General features: G+C 45.1%; 2 protein-coding genes across 10 annotated transcripts; one reads left to right on the top strand and one right to left on the bottom strand.

Moving 5' to 3' along the window:
* Nucleotides 1–2,031: 2,031 nt before the first annotated feature.
* On the top strand, nt 2,032–5,897 carry PNRC2 (proline rich nuclear receptor coactivator 2). 2 transcript variants are annotated; one of them, XM_059488586.1, is made up of 3 exons: nt 2,032–2,183; nt 3,014–3,218; nt 3,692–5,897. In XM_059488586.1, exon 3 carries the CDS (start codon nt 3,710–3,712, stop codon nt 4,130–4,132), a length of 423 nt encoding a protein of 140 aa, XP_059344569.1. In that variant the 5' UTR covers nt 2,032–2,183; nt 3,014–3,218; nt 3,692–3,709; the 3' UTR covers nt 4,133–5,897. The 2 variants fall into 2 exon arrangements, with proteins under 2 accessions (XP_059344569.1, XP_059344570.1); XM_059488587.1 differs by having other exon boundaries at nt 2,063–2,183; nt 3,017–3,218.
* Nucleotides 5,898–6,115: 218 nt separating this feature from the next.
* SRSF10 (serine and arginine rich splicing factor 10) lies at nt 6,116–16,447 on the bottom strand. Of its 8 annotated transcripts, none has more exons than XM_059488605.1 (7): nt 16,210–16,447; nt 14,376–14,480; nt 12,603–12,706; nt 10,975–11,137; nt 10,623–10,673; nt 10,346–10,447; nt 6,116–7,311 (listed from the first exon to the last, which is right to left on the bottom strand). In XM_059488605.1, exons 1-7 carry the CDS (start codon nt 16,272–16,274, stop codon nt 7,293–7,295), a joined length of 609 nt encoding a protein of 202 aa, XP_059344588.1. In that variant the 5' UTR covers nt 16,275–16,447; the 3' UTR covers nt 6,116–7,292. The 8 variants fall into 8 exon arrangements, with proteins under 8 accessions (XP_059344588.1, XP_059344587.1, XP_059344590.1 ...); XM_059488604.1 differs by having other exon boundaries at nt 10,623–10,676; nt 16,210–16,414; XM_059488607.1 differs by lacking the exon at nt 10,346–10,447 and having other exon boundaries at nt 16,210–16,414.
* Between the last annotated feature and the right edge of the window lie 375 nt (nt 16,448–16,822).

Below are 16,822 nucleotides of genomic sequence, written 5' to 3'. Positions count from 1 at the left end.
GTCTTTAGGATGCAGCAGGAACTCGAGTGCTTCTGTCTGTTGTGGTTTGCACAGCCCTGGGAACATCTCCTTTCCTTCCACTGCAGGGGAGGAAACCAGCCCAGGGCTCTAACAGCTGAAGGGTGAAACACACAACTTTGCAAGCTGGACTTTGTGGTGTTTGGGGTTTTGTCCCTTTGATTTTAAAAATGCCCTCATGTTCCTGCTCGGCCTCCAAATGACTCCATTTGTTTCAGTGGAACAGTTCCTGCACAAATACAGCAATGGCTTATCACTGACATTTCCTGCTCCCCCAGGCTGAATGTGTCAGCCTGACCCCAACACCAGCTCTGAAAGACAAGATGTTTCTTTAATTATCTCAGAGATAGCGAGGACAAACAGCCAGACCTTGTGTCATCCTTGTTCTGAACTGAAAAGTACACGCTGTTGTGCTGCCCAGACAAGAGCAGAACATTTGCAGCCTGCAAAATGCTGTTTCTCAATGCCACTGACACATCCTGGCTTGAGAACATCCACACTGGGCTGAGATCGTGTTTTAGCAGAAATAAACACACTAGAGATAGAAACAAAGCAAAAATCAGCTGATGTGCATTGGAGGAGAGTTGTTAATTAATGAGTGGAATTTCCAGGCTTACAGCAGATATTGTTGTCTTCCATGTAAAGGCAGAAAAAGCTCCTATAAGGACCTCAGCCATTACATTGTGCCAAGAAATCCAAAGCAAAGGGAGGAAAACAAATTAATTTCAGTTGGCTTTGAGCTAACATACAATAAAGAACAGGAACAAAGGTCTGGGTTTAGGTATGTCAACATCTCTCATGTATTAAAATATATGCTGGCTTTTAAAATAACATCACAATGAATACAAACTTCTATTTAAGAGTCTTTACCTTGTCCTGGGGTGGGTCAGAGCACTGTAACACTAGGTCAGTAAGGAAACAGTTTTGTTTTAGGGATAAAACAGGATTTTTTTCCTTCTGTAGCTAAGAATACAGGGTTACTCAATGAAACCAGGATCTTTACTTCAAAATAAAAACTCTCAAGGTTCATCTGTTGTTTTTAAGTACTGCCCTGATTTGGTGGGGTTGGAACTGAACTCGTTCTTTTCCACTTTCTTTGAAACTTCCTTTTTTCAGCCTTTAATGTGGTGTACAGTCTAGATTGGCCCCACAGTGGTGGGCAGGGAACAGTCTCACATGTGTGAATTTCTTATGTATACCTAATTTTTAATCATCCTACACATGGCAAAGGCCAAATCCTGTGGGTTTTTTCTTTGAAACGATCCTTTGAGGCAAAATAAGAGATTGTGAATATAAACACAAAGTGCAGCCACTGCCAGGGGCTCTGCGTACCCACAGCGCTGTTTTAAACCTGGGAAATATCTTCCGTCTTTTGACCTGAAACATCGCTCTACATAATTTTCAATACTTTAAATTTAAACATTAAATAGTTTAACTAAATGCAGGCTGGGGAATGGGTCCAACAAACCCGACACCGTCCATTTGACACCGCAGCGCTGTGGCCATCTCCGGGGGGCCGGATTTCACTCTTTGTTCGCTCAATCCCTTCTCTCGAAGGCCCTCGATCGCACAGCCGGGTGTTTTGTGCGTTTCTCTTTTTTGTTGTTGTTGTTAATTATTTCATCTCTTTGAAGCCCCCAGCGGCAGCTGGCGGAGGCGTTCCCCGCGATGTTTGTTGTGCTAATTCGCGGGCGGGGCGGGGCTGGCAGCGGGGCCGGGGGGCTGTGGCGAAGGGCCAGTGGGGCCCGCGGGCGGTGCCGGGCGGCGGGGCCGACCCGGGCGGGACAAAGAGCGGCGGCCGCTCCCGCGCTGCTCTCCGTGAGGGGATTCAAATGGCGGCCCCGCCCGCCCGCGCGCCGCGTCCGCTCTGCCCCGGGCCCGCCTGGCAACAGGCGGGGCTTGGCTCCCATTGGCGGAGCGCGCGGAGGGCGCGATCCCATTGGCTGCGGCCGCACGGGCCCGCGGAGGGGGGAGGAGAGAGAGGGTGTTAAACGGCACAGGACGCGGCCGCCATTTTGTGAGAGAGAGTCAGGGGCGGTGCGGAGCGGAGCTAAGCGAGCTCTGGGGGCGGGGGTCGGACGGTGACGGCGGAGCAGCGCGGGGTCGGTTCCCGGAGGGCCGTGTGTGTGTCCGTGCTTGTGGGCGAGCGCAGCGGACAGAAGTCGGTAAGGGCGGAGCGGTGCGGGAAGGGCCGGGCGCGGCCGCCGCCATGTTGTGCTCCGTTGTGGGGGAAGCGGGGACGGGGGTCCCGGCTGCCCCCAGGTGTCGGTGAGAGAAGGGAGAAAGTTCGGAGGCGAAGAAGCTCCGGTGAGCGGGAGAAGAGGGCTGCTGGGCCGGGGCCGGTGACGTTATCTCGGCTTTTGGTTGCAGTCCAAACAAGGCGGAAGCTGGAAATGGAGATGGGCGGCTCCTCTGGAGCTCTGGGAGGGATGGGCAGGGGGCTGCTCCGTTTGGGAAGCTGAACAGACTCGAGTGCGTCAAGGTTAAAATCTCAGAGATCCCAGGAAAGACAAGCCATGAGCAAAACAGGACATTAGTGTAAGAGTTATTAAGGAATTACTCGGCTAACGAAGGTTAAAGAAACAGCTGACAGATGACAAATGAAGCTCTGTGATGGCTGGGGAAGGTTTGGACAATGTGGGCAGTTCCTGTATTGTCCCAGTTCCCAAAGTACTTTCTGTTGTACTTTACATTTTCCCTTCTAAAACGAAAGGGCAGTAGTTCTTGATTGTCTGTTAAAATGCTTTGTAAGACAGAGCACGAGCAAAATGTTACTTGGGATAGGCTAAATATGGTGAACTTGATGTAAGTAGAGAAAGACAAAGCTGTGTCTTTTTGGGTGGGGTTTTGGGGTTTTGTTTGTAGGATGTTGTCGTCTTTAACATATAAACAGACACAGCAGAGTCTGAACTATTTCTGCTTGCCCTTCTTTCCACCCCCAAGTGAAGCAATTGTTTCCATAATTTGAATTGAATTTTTTTTCTCCTTTTTGCAGCAGGACTTCTCCCTTGGAGCTTCTGTGCCGAGAATCCGATGTTGGGCTCGGCTCCCTGGCTGAAGACAGCAGATCAGCCCATGAAAACTTCTATTCCCAGTCAAAGGAAGGAGTCCAGCACAAGGCAGCACCTCTTCTTTCAGGCTTGGAAGCAAGAAAGGGGGCAAGAGTTGGAGAGTGTGGAATCGGAGAAGACCACTGAGAGGTAAATGGAGGTGGGAGAGGGGAAATAAACATTGCAGGAGAGCCAGCAGGGAAGTGCTGAGTGTGCTGTGCTGGAGTCTGGGCACGGGCTTTGGGAATTGTGTGAAATCTGCTCCACTTGAGGTGCTTTTCAGTTCATTTTGAGTTTATCAGAGCAATTCTTACACTTACCAGGAATTCTGGGCAGTGGCCTTATCAGTGCAAACTTTGCCCACTCTTAAGGGGCTAACAGGCTGAATTTAAATGTCTCAGCACTCAATATTGACTGATAAAATCTGGCTCTGCCTTTTTTGAGCAAGGTTTTGTCAGTCCCATTTCTCCAGTTACACCTTTTCTGAGGAGAGAAGTGGTGTGTTTAGAGCCAGTTTTGGTTAGGTTGTTTTTTGTCCCTTTGCTTGAAATCTAAACATTCTCTGAAATACTTTGTTTAAAAAAAAAGCAGTAAAGACTTATCCTGACTGCTCGTTTTTGCAGGTGACATTTAAGTTGAAGATGGGCGGTGGAGAAAGATACAACATTCCCGTTCCCCAGTCTAGAAATACCACCAAGAACCATCAGCAATTTAAAAACAGGCAGAAGAGCAAAGACCCCAATTCTCAGATGAAAACCTGCGTGAAGAAGGAAAGAGGCCACGGCTGCAGCTCCTCTCCTGGTGCATGGCAGGCCATGCAGAAAGGGGGGAAGAACAACGTTCACTTCCCCAAGAATCCCAACTGGAATCCTGCTCTGTCCAATCACAACCTGTTGTTCACCCCTCAGAGCAACCAGAACTATGCTGGAGCCAAGTTCAGCGAGCCACCCTCCCCAAGTGTTCTGCCTAAGCCACCAAGCCACTGGGTACCTGTTTCTTTTAAACCTTCTGATAAGGAAATAATGACATTTCAGCTCAAAACCTTACTGAAAGTCCAGGCCTGAGGTGTAACTTGTGTGATTTTCAGAAGTGATTTCGACTGTCAGGGTTTCAGATTTGAGCATTGTTATTCCAAACTCCAGGTGTGCCAGGACCAGGTGTTCTTGCTGCATGTAGTTAGTCACTTGGAGAGGGGTGAAAGTTTACATTCCCCTCATCTTTTACCTCAAAAGTTCAGTGCTGTGTTCACCTCACTGTGAAACAGATATTTTCTTGTAAATCAATCAAATCTTGAGCAGTCACCATTTACTGTATTTAAGAATAAATGGGACTGTGTGCCAAAATTGGAATTGTGGCTTTGAATTGTTAGAAAACCAACTTTTAGCTAACTTAATGCAGCATGAACTGAAAATAAAAACGCACTGAGAACTTTAGTCAGGTGATTTGCTGCTTTCAGGCTGGTGTGAGATTTGCTAAACACTCTGCAGAGCAGAAACCTCCACCTGGGCACACGGGGAGGCACAGCTGATCCTCTGCCCTGCCCTGTGACCTTTAGTGGCACTCCTGCAGTGCTGGGTGAGCGTTTCAAGCCCCTGACTCCCATCTGGAATGTTCTGGAAGGGTGTGGAAGAACGCCCGGGGCAGACCCTCCTGTGCTTCCCAGGAATCTCCCTGAGTGCCAACTAAAGACCTTGCATTGCCAGGTGACTGCCAAAAAAGCTCCCCCAAATCCTCTGTGTGCCCACTGCACTGAGGAGTTCTAAACCACAGTTTTGTATCAGTTTTTATAAAAAAAGGTGGAGTAGTTCTTTAGTTTGGTGTTAACTGGTTCCCCTGTAACAATTAATAGTTTGGGGCAGGTGTTAGATGTTCTCACAGGAAAGACAGAGCCATGTAAATACATGTAAAACATTGTAGCATATGTAAATTTCTGCTGGGCTTTCCTGCACAGAAGTATTTTTAGTACAAAACTGCTGAATGTAAGATGACCATGTTGAGTACGTGGCCTGGTTTAAAAAAAAGATATTTTGTTTAAAAAAAATTAAAAAAAAAAAGACATTTGTGGCTGTGCCCTTGCACTTCACATGAAATGAATATGCACATTGTATTTGGTTCTAATCTCATTTTTTTAAGTAAAATCAGTGCAAAAATGCTTATTTAGAATTTTTTTTAATTAAAGAAAAAAAATAAAAAAAAAAGAAGCTGCTGGAGTTTCAGATCCCAGATCCTCCTGTTGTGAATGTGTAGGAGAGGAGGAGTGTGTTCAGTGATGAAAAAGCACTGAAATGTTCCAAATCAAGTGTTTCACAAGAAATGCAAATGCCTGGGTTCAGGTGCTCGATAAAACTGAAGGATTGGAATCATTCTGTGCTTGTGAAATGCATCAATGCTCTGTAAAACAACATTGTGTCCCAGTCTTTGCTAAAATCCCTCAGCAGAGGGCCAGGGCAGGTGGCTCCTGAGCTGTCACCTTCCAGCTGATCCTGCTGCAGGGTGACAGCAGGAGCAACCAGGGCTCTTTCAAAATACAAGGATTACTAAAAAAAGTGCTTTAATTTGAACGGGCCTTTTGCAGATTGTGAAATGTTTGGAGGTGTCTTTCTGTACATTCCAAATGCAGTGGCAGCTGAGCTGAATGTTTACAAAATTATTGCTCCAAATCACACGGAATTGGCAGTCTCTAAACTTGTGTTGTGACCTGGACCTTCACCAGAGTCTGAGCTGTATCCCAGTTAATTATCTATTCTCCACTTCAAATTGTCAATTACTGATGATGTTTGTACAAATTGGAAACAAAACATAAATAAACTTTCTTTTTACCCCCTAAAAGCATCTCTTTGTTTTCAGATGGAAATGGAAAAGTGGGATGACCTCATTTTGGCAGTTCCCTTCTCAAGGGAGGTTTCTTTAACTGCAGCCTTCTCCTCATGCCTTTGCAGTGGTTAGGGCACACAGGGCTGGAGAATTAACACTAATTAACCAAAAGCTTGGGGCTCCGTCTCCCACACACTACAGCTGGATTAATTAAGTCAGAAGTTGCTCTCAAGTTATAGTCAAAACTTGTACATTTTATTCCCAATTCACAGGGTTATTTGCACAGATGGAACACAAAACTCAAGAAGAAAGGATGTGGGTGAATAAAACATCAGCATCTCCCATCAAACACACTACAGGGTACAGAGTCTTCCCTTCCTACAATAGTCTCAGCAGCAAGAGCATCTTTAGACAAATATTAATTATAGCAATGGACTACAGACTTTTTTAAGCAAGTTACAAGATAAATGGAGAAAACCAGCAATTCTTAATGGGTGATTATGTCCTAAAAATGTGTCAATTTTATCCCTTTGTACTTCCCTGGCAAGGCCCGAGCAGCAGTGCTGGGTGAGGCTGCACTGCCCGGCTCTGAGCACGCCCCAGCTGGCACCAGGCTCAACAGGCAGGAAAAAAAGCTCTGTCCAAGCAGAGAGCTCCAAACAACATTGAAACCAAAAGATTCCACTTTGAGTAAAACCATGATACTGTACATTAAACATCTTGATAAGACATAGAAAGGATAACATTGAGCTTTCAGAGACCAGTCTATCAGAGTCCCTAATTAAACACCCAGCTACTTAACCACTAAATTGAAGATTTTTAATTACCAGTTGGGTGCATGGACTTTAGGTGAAAAAGAAGTTCCAATAGAGCCTTCTATGACTGCTGACACCAATCGATTTGCTGCAGATATTTTGGAGCACAGCCATTAATTTCAGCAGATGGGTTTTTTTACACGCTACTTCAATTCTACAAATTTTGCAGGAATGACAAAATCTAGATTTACCACAGAAAAACGTAATTCCCACCGTTCTTGAGACTCCAAAAGAAAGATATCTAGACATGATCTTTTATAGCCTGCAAAGTTCTTGCATTCCAGCTGTGCATAACCTGCAGGAAGCTTGCACAAGACAGGCTCCTGCTTTGTTTAGGGCAGGACTGGGATACCTGCATCAAGGAAGGGAGATGTTATCTAGATGGGCTGTGGCTTGATTTGCATGAATGCATAAACATTCCCTGCCCTTTTGGCCACATCCTGCTAACTCGTCCCCAACTGACAGGCCCACAGAACAGCTTCTTCACAATTTTTCCATGGGAGCAAGAACTAGGACAACATCTTTATTCATGCACTCTTGAAACATCGTGGGTTTGTGTTCGGCTTTTCTGGCTTGTTCATATACACAAGTCAAGTCAAAGTTTAGTCCTACCTCTGGGAGAGAAAGAAAGAACCATCAGAACTGGCAGACACTACATTATACTTGCAATGATCTGGCTTTTCAAAACAAAAATTAAACTGTGCTATACATAAACGCTGAGGCACACAATATAAGGACATGCTGACACAACAGTTAAGGAACAGTTACTGTTACCCTGCCTGGACGTGGAGATTTCTCCTCCCTCCTCCCCCCTTCCAGCTCCAATTGCAGCTGGAGCAGCAGCAGCACCAAGCACAGCAATCCCTGCAGGCCCTGGCAGACACAGCCCCGCTCTCCCCACCTCGCAGGCACCAGGACCCTCTCAGGCAGCAGGTGGTCATGAAGACTACATTTATATATACAGAAATCTAGAAAGCTGAAAAGAGTGGGGTTTGTGCTGCTAAAGCAGAAATAATCACAGCTCAGCTTAGAAAGGGTGACAGTGGGTTTATGAAAGCAATTCAGTGCTTTACAGAGGATTTTTGTCTTTCAGGGCAGCACCTTCAGCTGGGCACACACCAGGGCCAGGAGGCAGCTCCAGCCCTGTTGCCACCTCCCACAGAACCACTGCTGGCACCAGTTTGGATATGGCAATTAGAAATTGTTATGGTGATACCATAATTTTGATTATGTATGAACATTCAGTCGTTGTTTTCAAGTACGTTTCATAACCTGGCTAATAATATCTGAATTATAACCTATGGGGCAAGTCCATCCAGCAATAATGAAAGTTAATGGCAAAGAAAATTCAATATATTAGAGTACAATTTATGCTTAGTGTTCTCAGTTTGTCTTGTACCCCTTCAAAAATGTGAAGTGACATTATTTATTCAGACACTAAATGAAAAATTCCTGCCCTTACTGAAATACCATAGTAAGGATTTTACTCCATAAGGGATGCATAGCTCTACTCCTAACCATGCTCTGGAGTCAAATTCTAATGCTACAATAATTCCAGTGGATCAGTATTTCCTTCATTTTTTTATTACAGCATGTTTGCTAAATTTACAGCAAGCAGAAAATAAGCTGGGTCTTTAGTTATTTTGATCAAAACATCGATGTTTTAAAGGTAGTACACAATATTTGTTAAAAAGAACATATAAAAATACCTTTTTAGAAGCCTCTATAAGAAAGGAAATACAAAGTTTAATCCCACAACTTTCCTCTGCTAGAGCTGCACGCTACTGCTACAGTTTTAAATAGACTTTTTGCTGTTTTTAAACTATACATCCAGGAAAGTCTACAAAATTAAAGGAACGTGCATATAAATGATTGCATAGCAGAACATGAACATTAACTGCAAACAGTAAAGAAAAAGTTAGAAATACTATTAAATGTACAAAGGTTCTAGGATCAACTCCTAAGCACGTTCCGCTGACGAGATCCCAAAGCCACCTGCGCTTCTGGAAAGGCCCTGCTGAAACACTAAACCCAAACTCTAAAACATTTCTCTAAAAAGGAACTTTTGGAAATCAATGTCTTTATATGCTACAGACATCAGACAGCGAGGAACACTTAAGTGTTTGATGGTGGCTTTTGAAGGCAAAGAGGAAAAAGAAAAAACAATGCCAAAAGCCATTTCCATAACAAAGGACCTTGCCTTCTAGAGAAATACTGGTAAGAGTACACACTGGGTTTGTTATTTTTCACGTTCAATTTTCTAAATATACTGTATTAGTGATAAACTACATAACTAGAGATGCAGCTCTTGTTCATATCCAACTTCAAACATTTGTTCTGAAGGAAAACGAAATCTTTTAACCAAACCACTATCCATTCTGAGGAAGGAGTGATTCAGGCTTGCTTGACCAACTGCTTTTTTGCTGTGTAAAAAGCAAGCAAGCCTGGTAACCCAGGGAGATGGCTACAGTTTGATACCTATGAATACACCAACTAACCACAGGAGTCATTGGCATAAAAGTTTAGTTCTTATATACTGTACACACACAACTCGAAACGATCTACTTGTATCTAACAGCAGGAAAACTAAGCAACTTTATGGTTAACTGCTCACTAAAACTGAGAATAGATACAAAAAACTGCATAAAATGTACACACAACCTAATATTTAGCTGCTCTGCCGTTTGCTGAAATGTGAATTTAGATTTTCCATTTCAAGGTGGGTTTTTCCCTCACTTTCAACACCAGCAGCCAGGGCAGAGGCAGTGAAGCCTCTCCTCTATCCCGAGGCTCTGAGTGAGCTCCCAGAGCAGCTCTCTGCCCATGTCGTACATGCACGGTCAGTACCACCTCTCCAGACAGCAGGCTAAAGAGAAATCTCCCAAATCTCCCTCCACAGAGCTCCTTGTGCCAACCTGCTGGGGCTGGTGGGCACGGAGAACACCGAAACCTGCCCTGGAGCCATGGAAACAAACTGCCAGGCTGATCTCCCAGCAGCCAGTGTTGCACTACAGCTGTCCAGTTTTCCTTTTCCTCACAAAGTTTATAGAGTTGAAGAACCAGTCAAACAGCTGGTTTAACTGCCCAGCACAAACTGGTACCAATTTCTCTATGGGTGTGACATTTGTAAAAGGACAATGTTGCAAGTTACGATCAATCAAGTCATCACCAAATATCTAAGCATTAAAAATGCAAATCTTTACAAAAATATACAGAGACACCACAACCAAATCAGTAGCTGCCCATGACATTTAACCAAATGGACAATCTCTCTCCCTCTCTCTCTCTGTGGCTTCTCAACACTGTTTTAATTTCAACCATTGTCGGCTACAGGGAAAACTGACAAAGAAAATATTTTTTAGCACTGTTGCAACATCATATTCCTGATAATTTAAGTAAACTGAACTGTGTGTAAATGAATCTTACATGCCTAAACCAACATGGATACACTGTTAGTGGCCACTGGACTTGGGACTAGTCCAAGACCTCGATCTGGATTTTGACCTAGATCTAGAATGTGATCTTGACTGTGATTTGGATCTAGCTGGTTCTTTTTTTCTCGACTCCTTCTCATATCTTGAGCTGGACTTATAGTGTGTTTTAGAATCTGTTTTAGAGGTGCCTCTAGATTTGGTGTGAGATGCAGACCTAGACCGTGATTTAGCCTTCATTTCTTTCTTGGGCTGTGACTTGGATCGTGATCTTGAATTGGACTTAGATCTTGAAAAAGATCGATTGCGGTGTTTGAACCTAGCAGAATAAAGGGGAGAGAGGAGATTTGAATGTAAAAACACTATTCTTACACATCTAGTACATCAAAAATTGTTTACCGTTTTTGCAGGAGAAACTTTTTTTTTAAACCTATAGTTAAAGGAATACAGTGATCTAGCTTGCAATTGAAAGGGTGTAAAAAGTGGATTTTTACCTATCATTGTCCGAATGGCTTCTGCTACGACGAGGTCTTCCAGTAGGTCTACTGCTAAAAAGGTACATCAGAAAAAGTAAACGGTGACAAATACCTACGTAAACATACAAACACTCGAAACATTCTACTTTCAAGCTGTGCATTTGCTTTTAGCTACTCTCCAATGCAGCACAGAATGGTTTCATTCATTATTCCTGATCAGATGCAGCATGCAAGGTACACAACTCCCAGCAGTTACTCCCACGATAGAAAAAAAAGATTATTGCAAAGTGTGACAATGAAATAGTGAGCGTGGTGTGTGAAAAAGTCACAGTGCTGTGCAGCTGAGGCCAGCCCCACACACTACACTTACTTTCTGGGACTATAGGATCTTCTATAGCTGTAATCAAAGGAGCGACTCCGAGACCGCCTGCGCTCGTAGCTGCGACTCCGAGACCGCCTGTATCTGTCATAGTCATCGTAACGAGAAGAACTGTACAGGTTTCTCCCTTCCTTGGCTTTCATTTGGTTTGGTGCTGGAAAAATAGCAATATTTGCAGGTGAAGATGATGCCCTACTTTCTCCCCTCAAGGTTTAAGCCTTGTATTTGGTGTTGAGCAGAAAGGTTCGTTTGTGATTTGATGGGACAGGTGAGAGGCTGCTCTGTGCCATTTGTTTTGCGCTGCTTGGGCCACTGGACACAAATTAATGCAGCCCTGGGGGCACTGTAAATCCAGAAAGCAAAACAAACAAAAAAAAGCCCCCTCAAAACCAGTCAGAAAGGACTAATGCTCCATAAAAGCAGAACACAGAGCTGGCCAAGGTGATTTCAGGCCAGCTGGAAACTGGTACAGCAGGTCAGACCCATGACTGACACATTCTGACATTGCTGAATTTACCCAACGAGTGAAAGCTAATTAAACACTTTCTCCTGGCTGCACAGCACCATCATCACACCTGATCCACAGCTGTCTGCAATGATTAAAGGCCCAGCTTACACAAAGGCTTTGGAGGATGCCACACAAAGGGAAGTCTGATTCCAAAAGGAACTCTCCAATAAAACAATTCACTTTCACTCTGCAGCTTAGTTATTAAAGTAATTAAGAATGAATGAACCTATTAGTCTTCCACTGTATTTCCTCTAAGCAGCACAGCTATCCTTCCTTTGTATGGAATTCATGCTCCAAGTATTTAAACATGCTGCAACAAATATCCTCTGTACTAAACAGCTTCAAATTTTAAGTTTTTGGTGCTGCTTGCAACACGCTAAGGTGCATTTAGTTAATTTTGCTCAGAAACTTGTTAGAAATCCCAATGTTTATACACAGGGCAGAAAGTTGTCCTTTGGAGGGTAGAATTTCCACTGACTCCATTAAAGATAATTGTGAGGACCTGAGGGAAAACTGGACAGTCAGGTTGTTTCTCTGAGAGCTGTAACTAAAGCCCTTTAAGGTCTCTTTATTTCCAGGCACCACATGAGTGTTACAGTCCTGGTTTATTCCAACAGGGCTGAGCCAGGTTTTACAAATCTTTATCTCCCTGCAAATTACGACTATGCACACAAACAACAGATGTAAAAGACCCAAATTCTCTTTACATTTATCTGTTCAGAAAATAAAAAGTTCTGCTCCACCTTGATTGAGATAACTCGAAACTGACTTTTATCCTAAAGCCAAATGAAAATGAAGACATTACCTCAATCCTGGAAATCACACAGAGCTGCACAGAAAGCTCTGAAGAACGACTGTGGTGACTGCTGTACTTAGTTATCCATTTATAATTAAACGAGTCATTAACAGTCACTGGATGAAAGGCAGAACATCCATGTGCTATTTATATACAACAGGAGCACATCACAAACACGAGCAGCACGTGCAGGGCTGGGTGCTGAAATCGGGGAGGTAAAATGCAGGGAGAGATAAAATCCAGAGAGAGATAAAATGCAGGGAGAGAGGAGATGATAAAATGCAGGGAGAGAGGAGATAAAATGCAGGCACTCACTCTTGCGGTCCCCCTGTGCAAACTGGATTTCTATTTGCCGCCCACAAATCCACTTGCGATCCAAGTTATGGAGAGCATCCTCTGCATCACGGACATCTTCAAATGTGGCCAGTGTTAAGGTACTTGGCAGTTTGAGCAGTTTAACACATTTGGTATTTAAAATAAAATTTTCAAGTTATTTTCTCATTTTACAGCCATGTTTAAAGTATTTTAGTCATGCTACTCTACACACTAGTGTTTTCTTTAATTAACCACCAGCTAGCTGAGAACTCCTGTTATAAAATTAAAATCTTGTAACATGACCATGAATTTATCCATCAGCAAGCACTTGCTATGTGATACTCGCAATTTTTTTTCTTCTCCCACTTGTACTTATGCAAAGAAAACAAAGGTATCCTTTCAAAACACACTTGTTAATGGTCATTTAGTTCTCTCCACTACATTGAGTTTATTAAAATTAAGCCCTAGTTCTTAAGTTATGTTGGAAATACCAATGGTAAATATTAACTATTAACTTAGGAATTGGAATAAAGCTTTCCTTTATGTTTTAAACAAGTGATTTTGGGTTTAACTGATGCCATGTCACAGCCCTGTGTGCAGAGAGAGCCTCCCCAGTGTGAGAGAGGAGCAGACACTGGGAGCCCAGCGGTGCCACTCAGGGCCAAGGTACAGTGACAGACATTTGTTTTAATGCTGGAATCTACACCCCTAATTCCAGCTCGTGGGCCCCAAAACAATGAGCTGCCTTTCCCCTCCACGCCACTCAATTCTCAGCAGCACCATCTCTGCAGGAGAGAAACTTCCATTTCATTCAGACCACAGTTACAGTAGCACTCACAAGAGAAATATTACAGGTTTTGTCAATGGACTAAACCAGAATAATTCATCAAATTACTGCTTACATGACAGACAGAAGAAAAACTGTTATTCTGTAGGATACATCAGGTATGACTCCTTTAATCTTGGCCACCATTCAACTTCATCTTGACCTTTAACTCTTTAAGTGCTTGTCAGAAGGACTTGTCATGAGATGCTTGGCCAAAAATGACAGATGGCTTTATCTTTAACTTTGAAAAACAACCTTTTCCCCCTTTTGCAGATAAAGCGAAGCTTTGTCTCCCATTATGGCTTGTCCTTCTTCCAGCTTTTCTTTATTTTTTCTTTTCCCAAACTCTCCCTTCTCTTCAAGCCTGATCCTTAAGAGGTCTTTGGCTTGTCTACTTGCCTTAATTGTTGAACTCTACTCTAAAGGTTCTTTCATGCTTTCTCTTTGGGGTCGCCATTACTGTACAGCTTTACATTCTGAGGCAACAACAGAGGACAGCAAATTAGGGGACAATATTAAAGAAAGAAGTTCACCTCATTTTTTACACAATCTGATTTTGATCAAGTGATTCCAGTTTCCATTTGTTAAATTAACAATGAATAGCAGCCACATTTTGCTAAGCACAACTTTACTTACACACCAGTGATAATAAAAACGTGCTAGACAATTCTGAGGCAGTGATAAATTTTCAATTAAATCATATAGTATTAATTTCAGTGGCATAAGCAAGCTTTTATATTACTGGATTTAAGTTTTGCAAAAAAGGCAAAGAACAATTGAGAGAAGTTAAATCTTCAAAAATAACGCAACACCACGACATCAGTAAGACACTTATTAGATACAACACAAAATAAACTGCTTTTTCATGGAGATTGGTTACCTCTTACACAAACTTGAATTTCAAACTTCAACACCCCTCACTAATGAGGCATCTGAAGAAAGGATATTGAACATAGGCAAATCCTCGGGGACGGCGAGTGTAGAAGTCAAGGGGAACGTAAACATCAACAATGGGCCCGTACCGACCAAACTCCCGGCGCAAGTCTTCGGACCTGCAACACCACAGACACCCGATGTGGCTGTGGCACCGCCTGAGCGCCACAAACACCCACCACACCGAGCCTGGACAGGCAAAAATCAAATCTGCAGTTAGCATCAGCACCCCCGGGGTTTGGAAGCATGTGGTGGAGGATGAAAGTGGAGATTTGGGGAGAAGAAGTGATTGGGCAGCGCTGGGAGCACACAGAGCTTTCCCGAAACACTCAGGATGCTCAAGCACACCCTGGCAGTTTGAAACCAGCCTTCAGCACAACCTAAAACAAAAATGTAAACTGAGAAGTGATGCGCACCACTTCATCCAATGCAGCCAAGGCTGGCAGAAAGGAAAGAAAGGATTGTTCAATTATCGTTGTTATTATTCAAGTACCTCGACAGTGATTTTGCAACACATAAACATCAATTATGAGATCCAAATAAACATTGTGAGAGCAAACCAGTCACCCAAACTCATTTCCATAAATAATCAATACTCACAACCACATCAAAAAGGACAGATCCCAGTGAGCAGCCACTCATGCCCTCGGGATAGCTTTTCCAAAGAGTTGGATTTAGAGAGCTGAGACAAAACTGCTCAGCTGCAGCCACCCCGGAACAGCCTCTCCTCAACAGAGGCTTCTTACTCACATCAGCTGCTCACGTTTAATTTGAGGACAAAATCCTGCATGAGAAGATTGATGCAATACCACATTGAGGTGGTATGTGACAATTACTATTGGTTTTTAGTATTTTTTTCTTTCTCTTGCACCAGTTGGGAAACAAATCTGCACAGTCAGTGCTGGCAGAAGGGGAGATCTCACAACGAAATCACCTCCAAGAACTCAGTGCTTAAGGTGAATCCTCAACAGGATCCACATTACTGTAAAGAATTTGGAAGCGATCATCCTCAGCTCTTCTTGAAGTAAAATAAACTATTGGAAAAATGAACAAATTCATGGGAAAAAAAAAAAAAGTTTAATTTCATTCCATTCCATTCCATTGTGCCCACAGGACGATGTGTAAATGTTCCACAAACAATAACAAACACCAAAGGTGGTTTTGGTCACTAAATTGCCCAAGCGAAATGAAGAAAACCAGCAGCTCACTAAAAGCATATAAAGAATAAATAAGAACCTGTGCAACGCTTTTTTTTGTTGTTTCAATTCCCTACGAGAAGTTCTCTCACTGTTTAGTCCTTACAGGCTCTCGGAACCACAGGATTATAACGGAGACCAAGCATTGCTTCCCTCGGCTCCGGCCTGAGCGTCCCGAGAGGCCCCGGTACCCAACAAGCACCGAACATTCCACCTGCACCGCAGCAGCTCCCCGCTAACGGGACCGGCCAGGCAGGAATTTTGGGCACAAACTCTCCATTTCCTCCCCTCTAGCAGCAATCCTGCATTTCCAGAGGAGCATCCCAAAGCAGCGGCTGTCCGGCACGGCCCCGGTGCCACATCCCGCCGGACACGCTCCGAGGGCTGCGGGAGTTTCACTTTGTTGCGGCCCAGCTTTGTTCTGCCTGGACGCTGTTTGGAAACGAAGCCGCGTGGAGAGGCGGGGAACGAGCAGCAGCATCGCGAGGAAAATGGAAGGCAGGGCAGGGAGAAGGAAGAAGCCAGGCGGAGGAAAGGAGCGGGCCGGGCTCGCCCCCTTCCCTCCCCTCCCCCGGCTGTGAGGGGACCCCCGCGGCCGCGGCCTAGCGAGCCCGCCAAAGCCTGCGCGAGCCCCCGCTCCGCCCCCACTCACCGGGTGTCGTCGGCCACGTTTCGCACGAAGAGCGAGGTGTTGGGGGGCCGCAGGTAGCGGGACATGTCGGCGGCGGCGGGGCGGACGGCAGGAAGGAGAGGAGGGAAGGAAGGAAGGAGGGAGGGAAGGAGCGAGCGCGGCCCGGGCGCGGCGGGAGCGGCTGAGGCGACCCTGGGGGAGCTGCACCGCCCGCCCGCGCGCCGCCTCTCGCGAGACTTCCCGGGGGGGCTTCCGGCGAGAGCGAAACGCGGCGCCAAAATCCTGCCCCGCTCCGGCCTCGCGCATGCGCCCCGGCCGCGCGCGGGAGCTCGCGGGCCCGCCGGCGCGCGCCGCGCATGCGCGTTGCTCCTCACCTCCCTCCCCCTCGCTTTTCCCGCCGAAAGAGCGGGAAGGGGGAGCGCGCGCGGGGCAAGATGGCGGCTGCGCCCCCGCCGTGAGGGGAGAGCGCGGCCCGGCTTCGTGCGGCCGCCTCACGGCGCCGTGCCTCCCTCCTGTGCGCCCAACTGACACCGCCTCGGGCTCTAACGTCCTTCCCGAGGCTCAGGGGATCGCTGTCCTGTGGCATTGCTGTTGCAAAATGTGGAGTATGGATAAGTTCTGTTAAGGAAAGGTG

Source organism: Ammospiza nelsoni, chromosome 25 (assembly GCF_027579445.1).
Source record: "Ammospiza nelsoni isolate bAmmNel1 chromosome 25, bAmmNel1.pri, whole genome shotgun sequence".
Taxonomy (NCBI): Eukaryota; Metazoa; Chordata; class Aves; order Passeriformes; family Passerellidae; genus Ammospiza; species Ammospiza nelsoni.
Note: the sequence above shows the minus strand (reverse complement) of the source record. Positions and strands in the feature narration are given on the sequence as shown.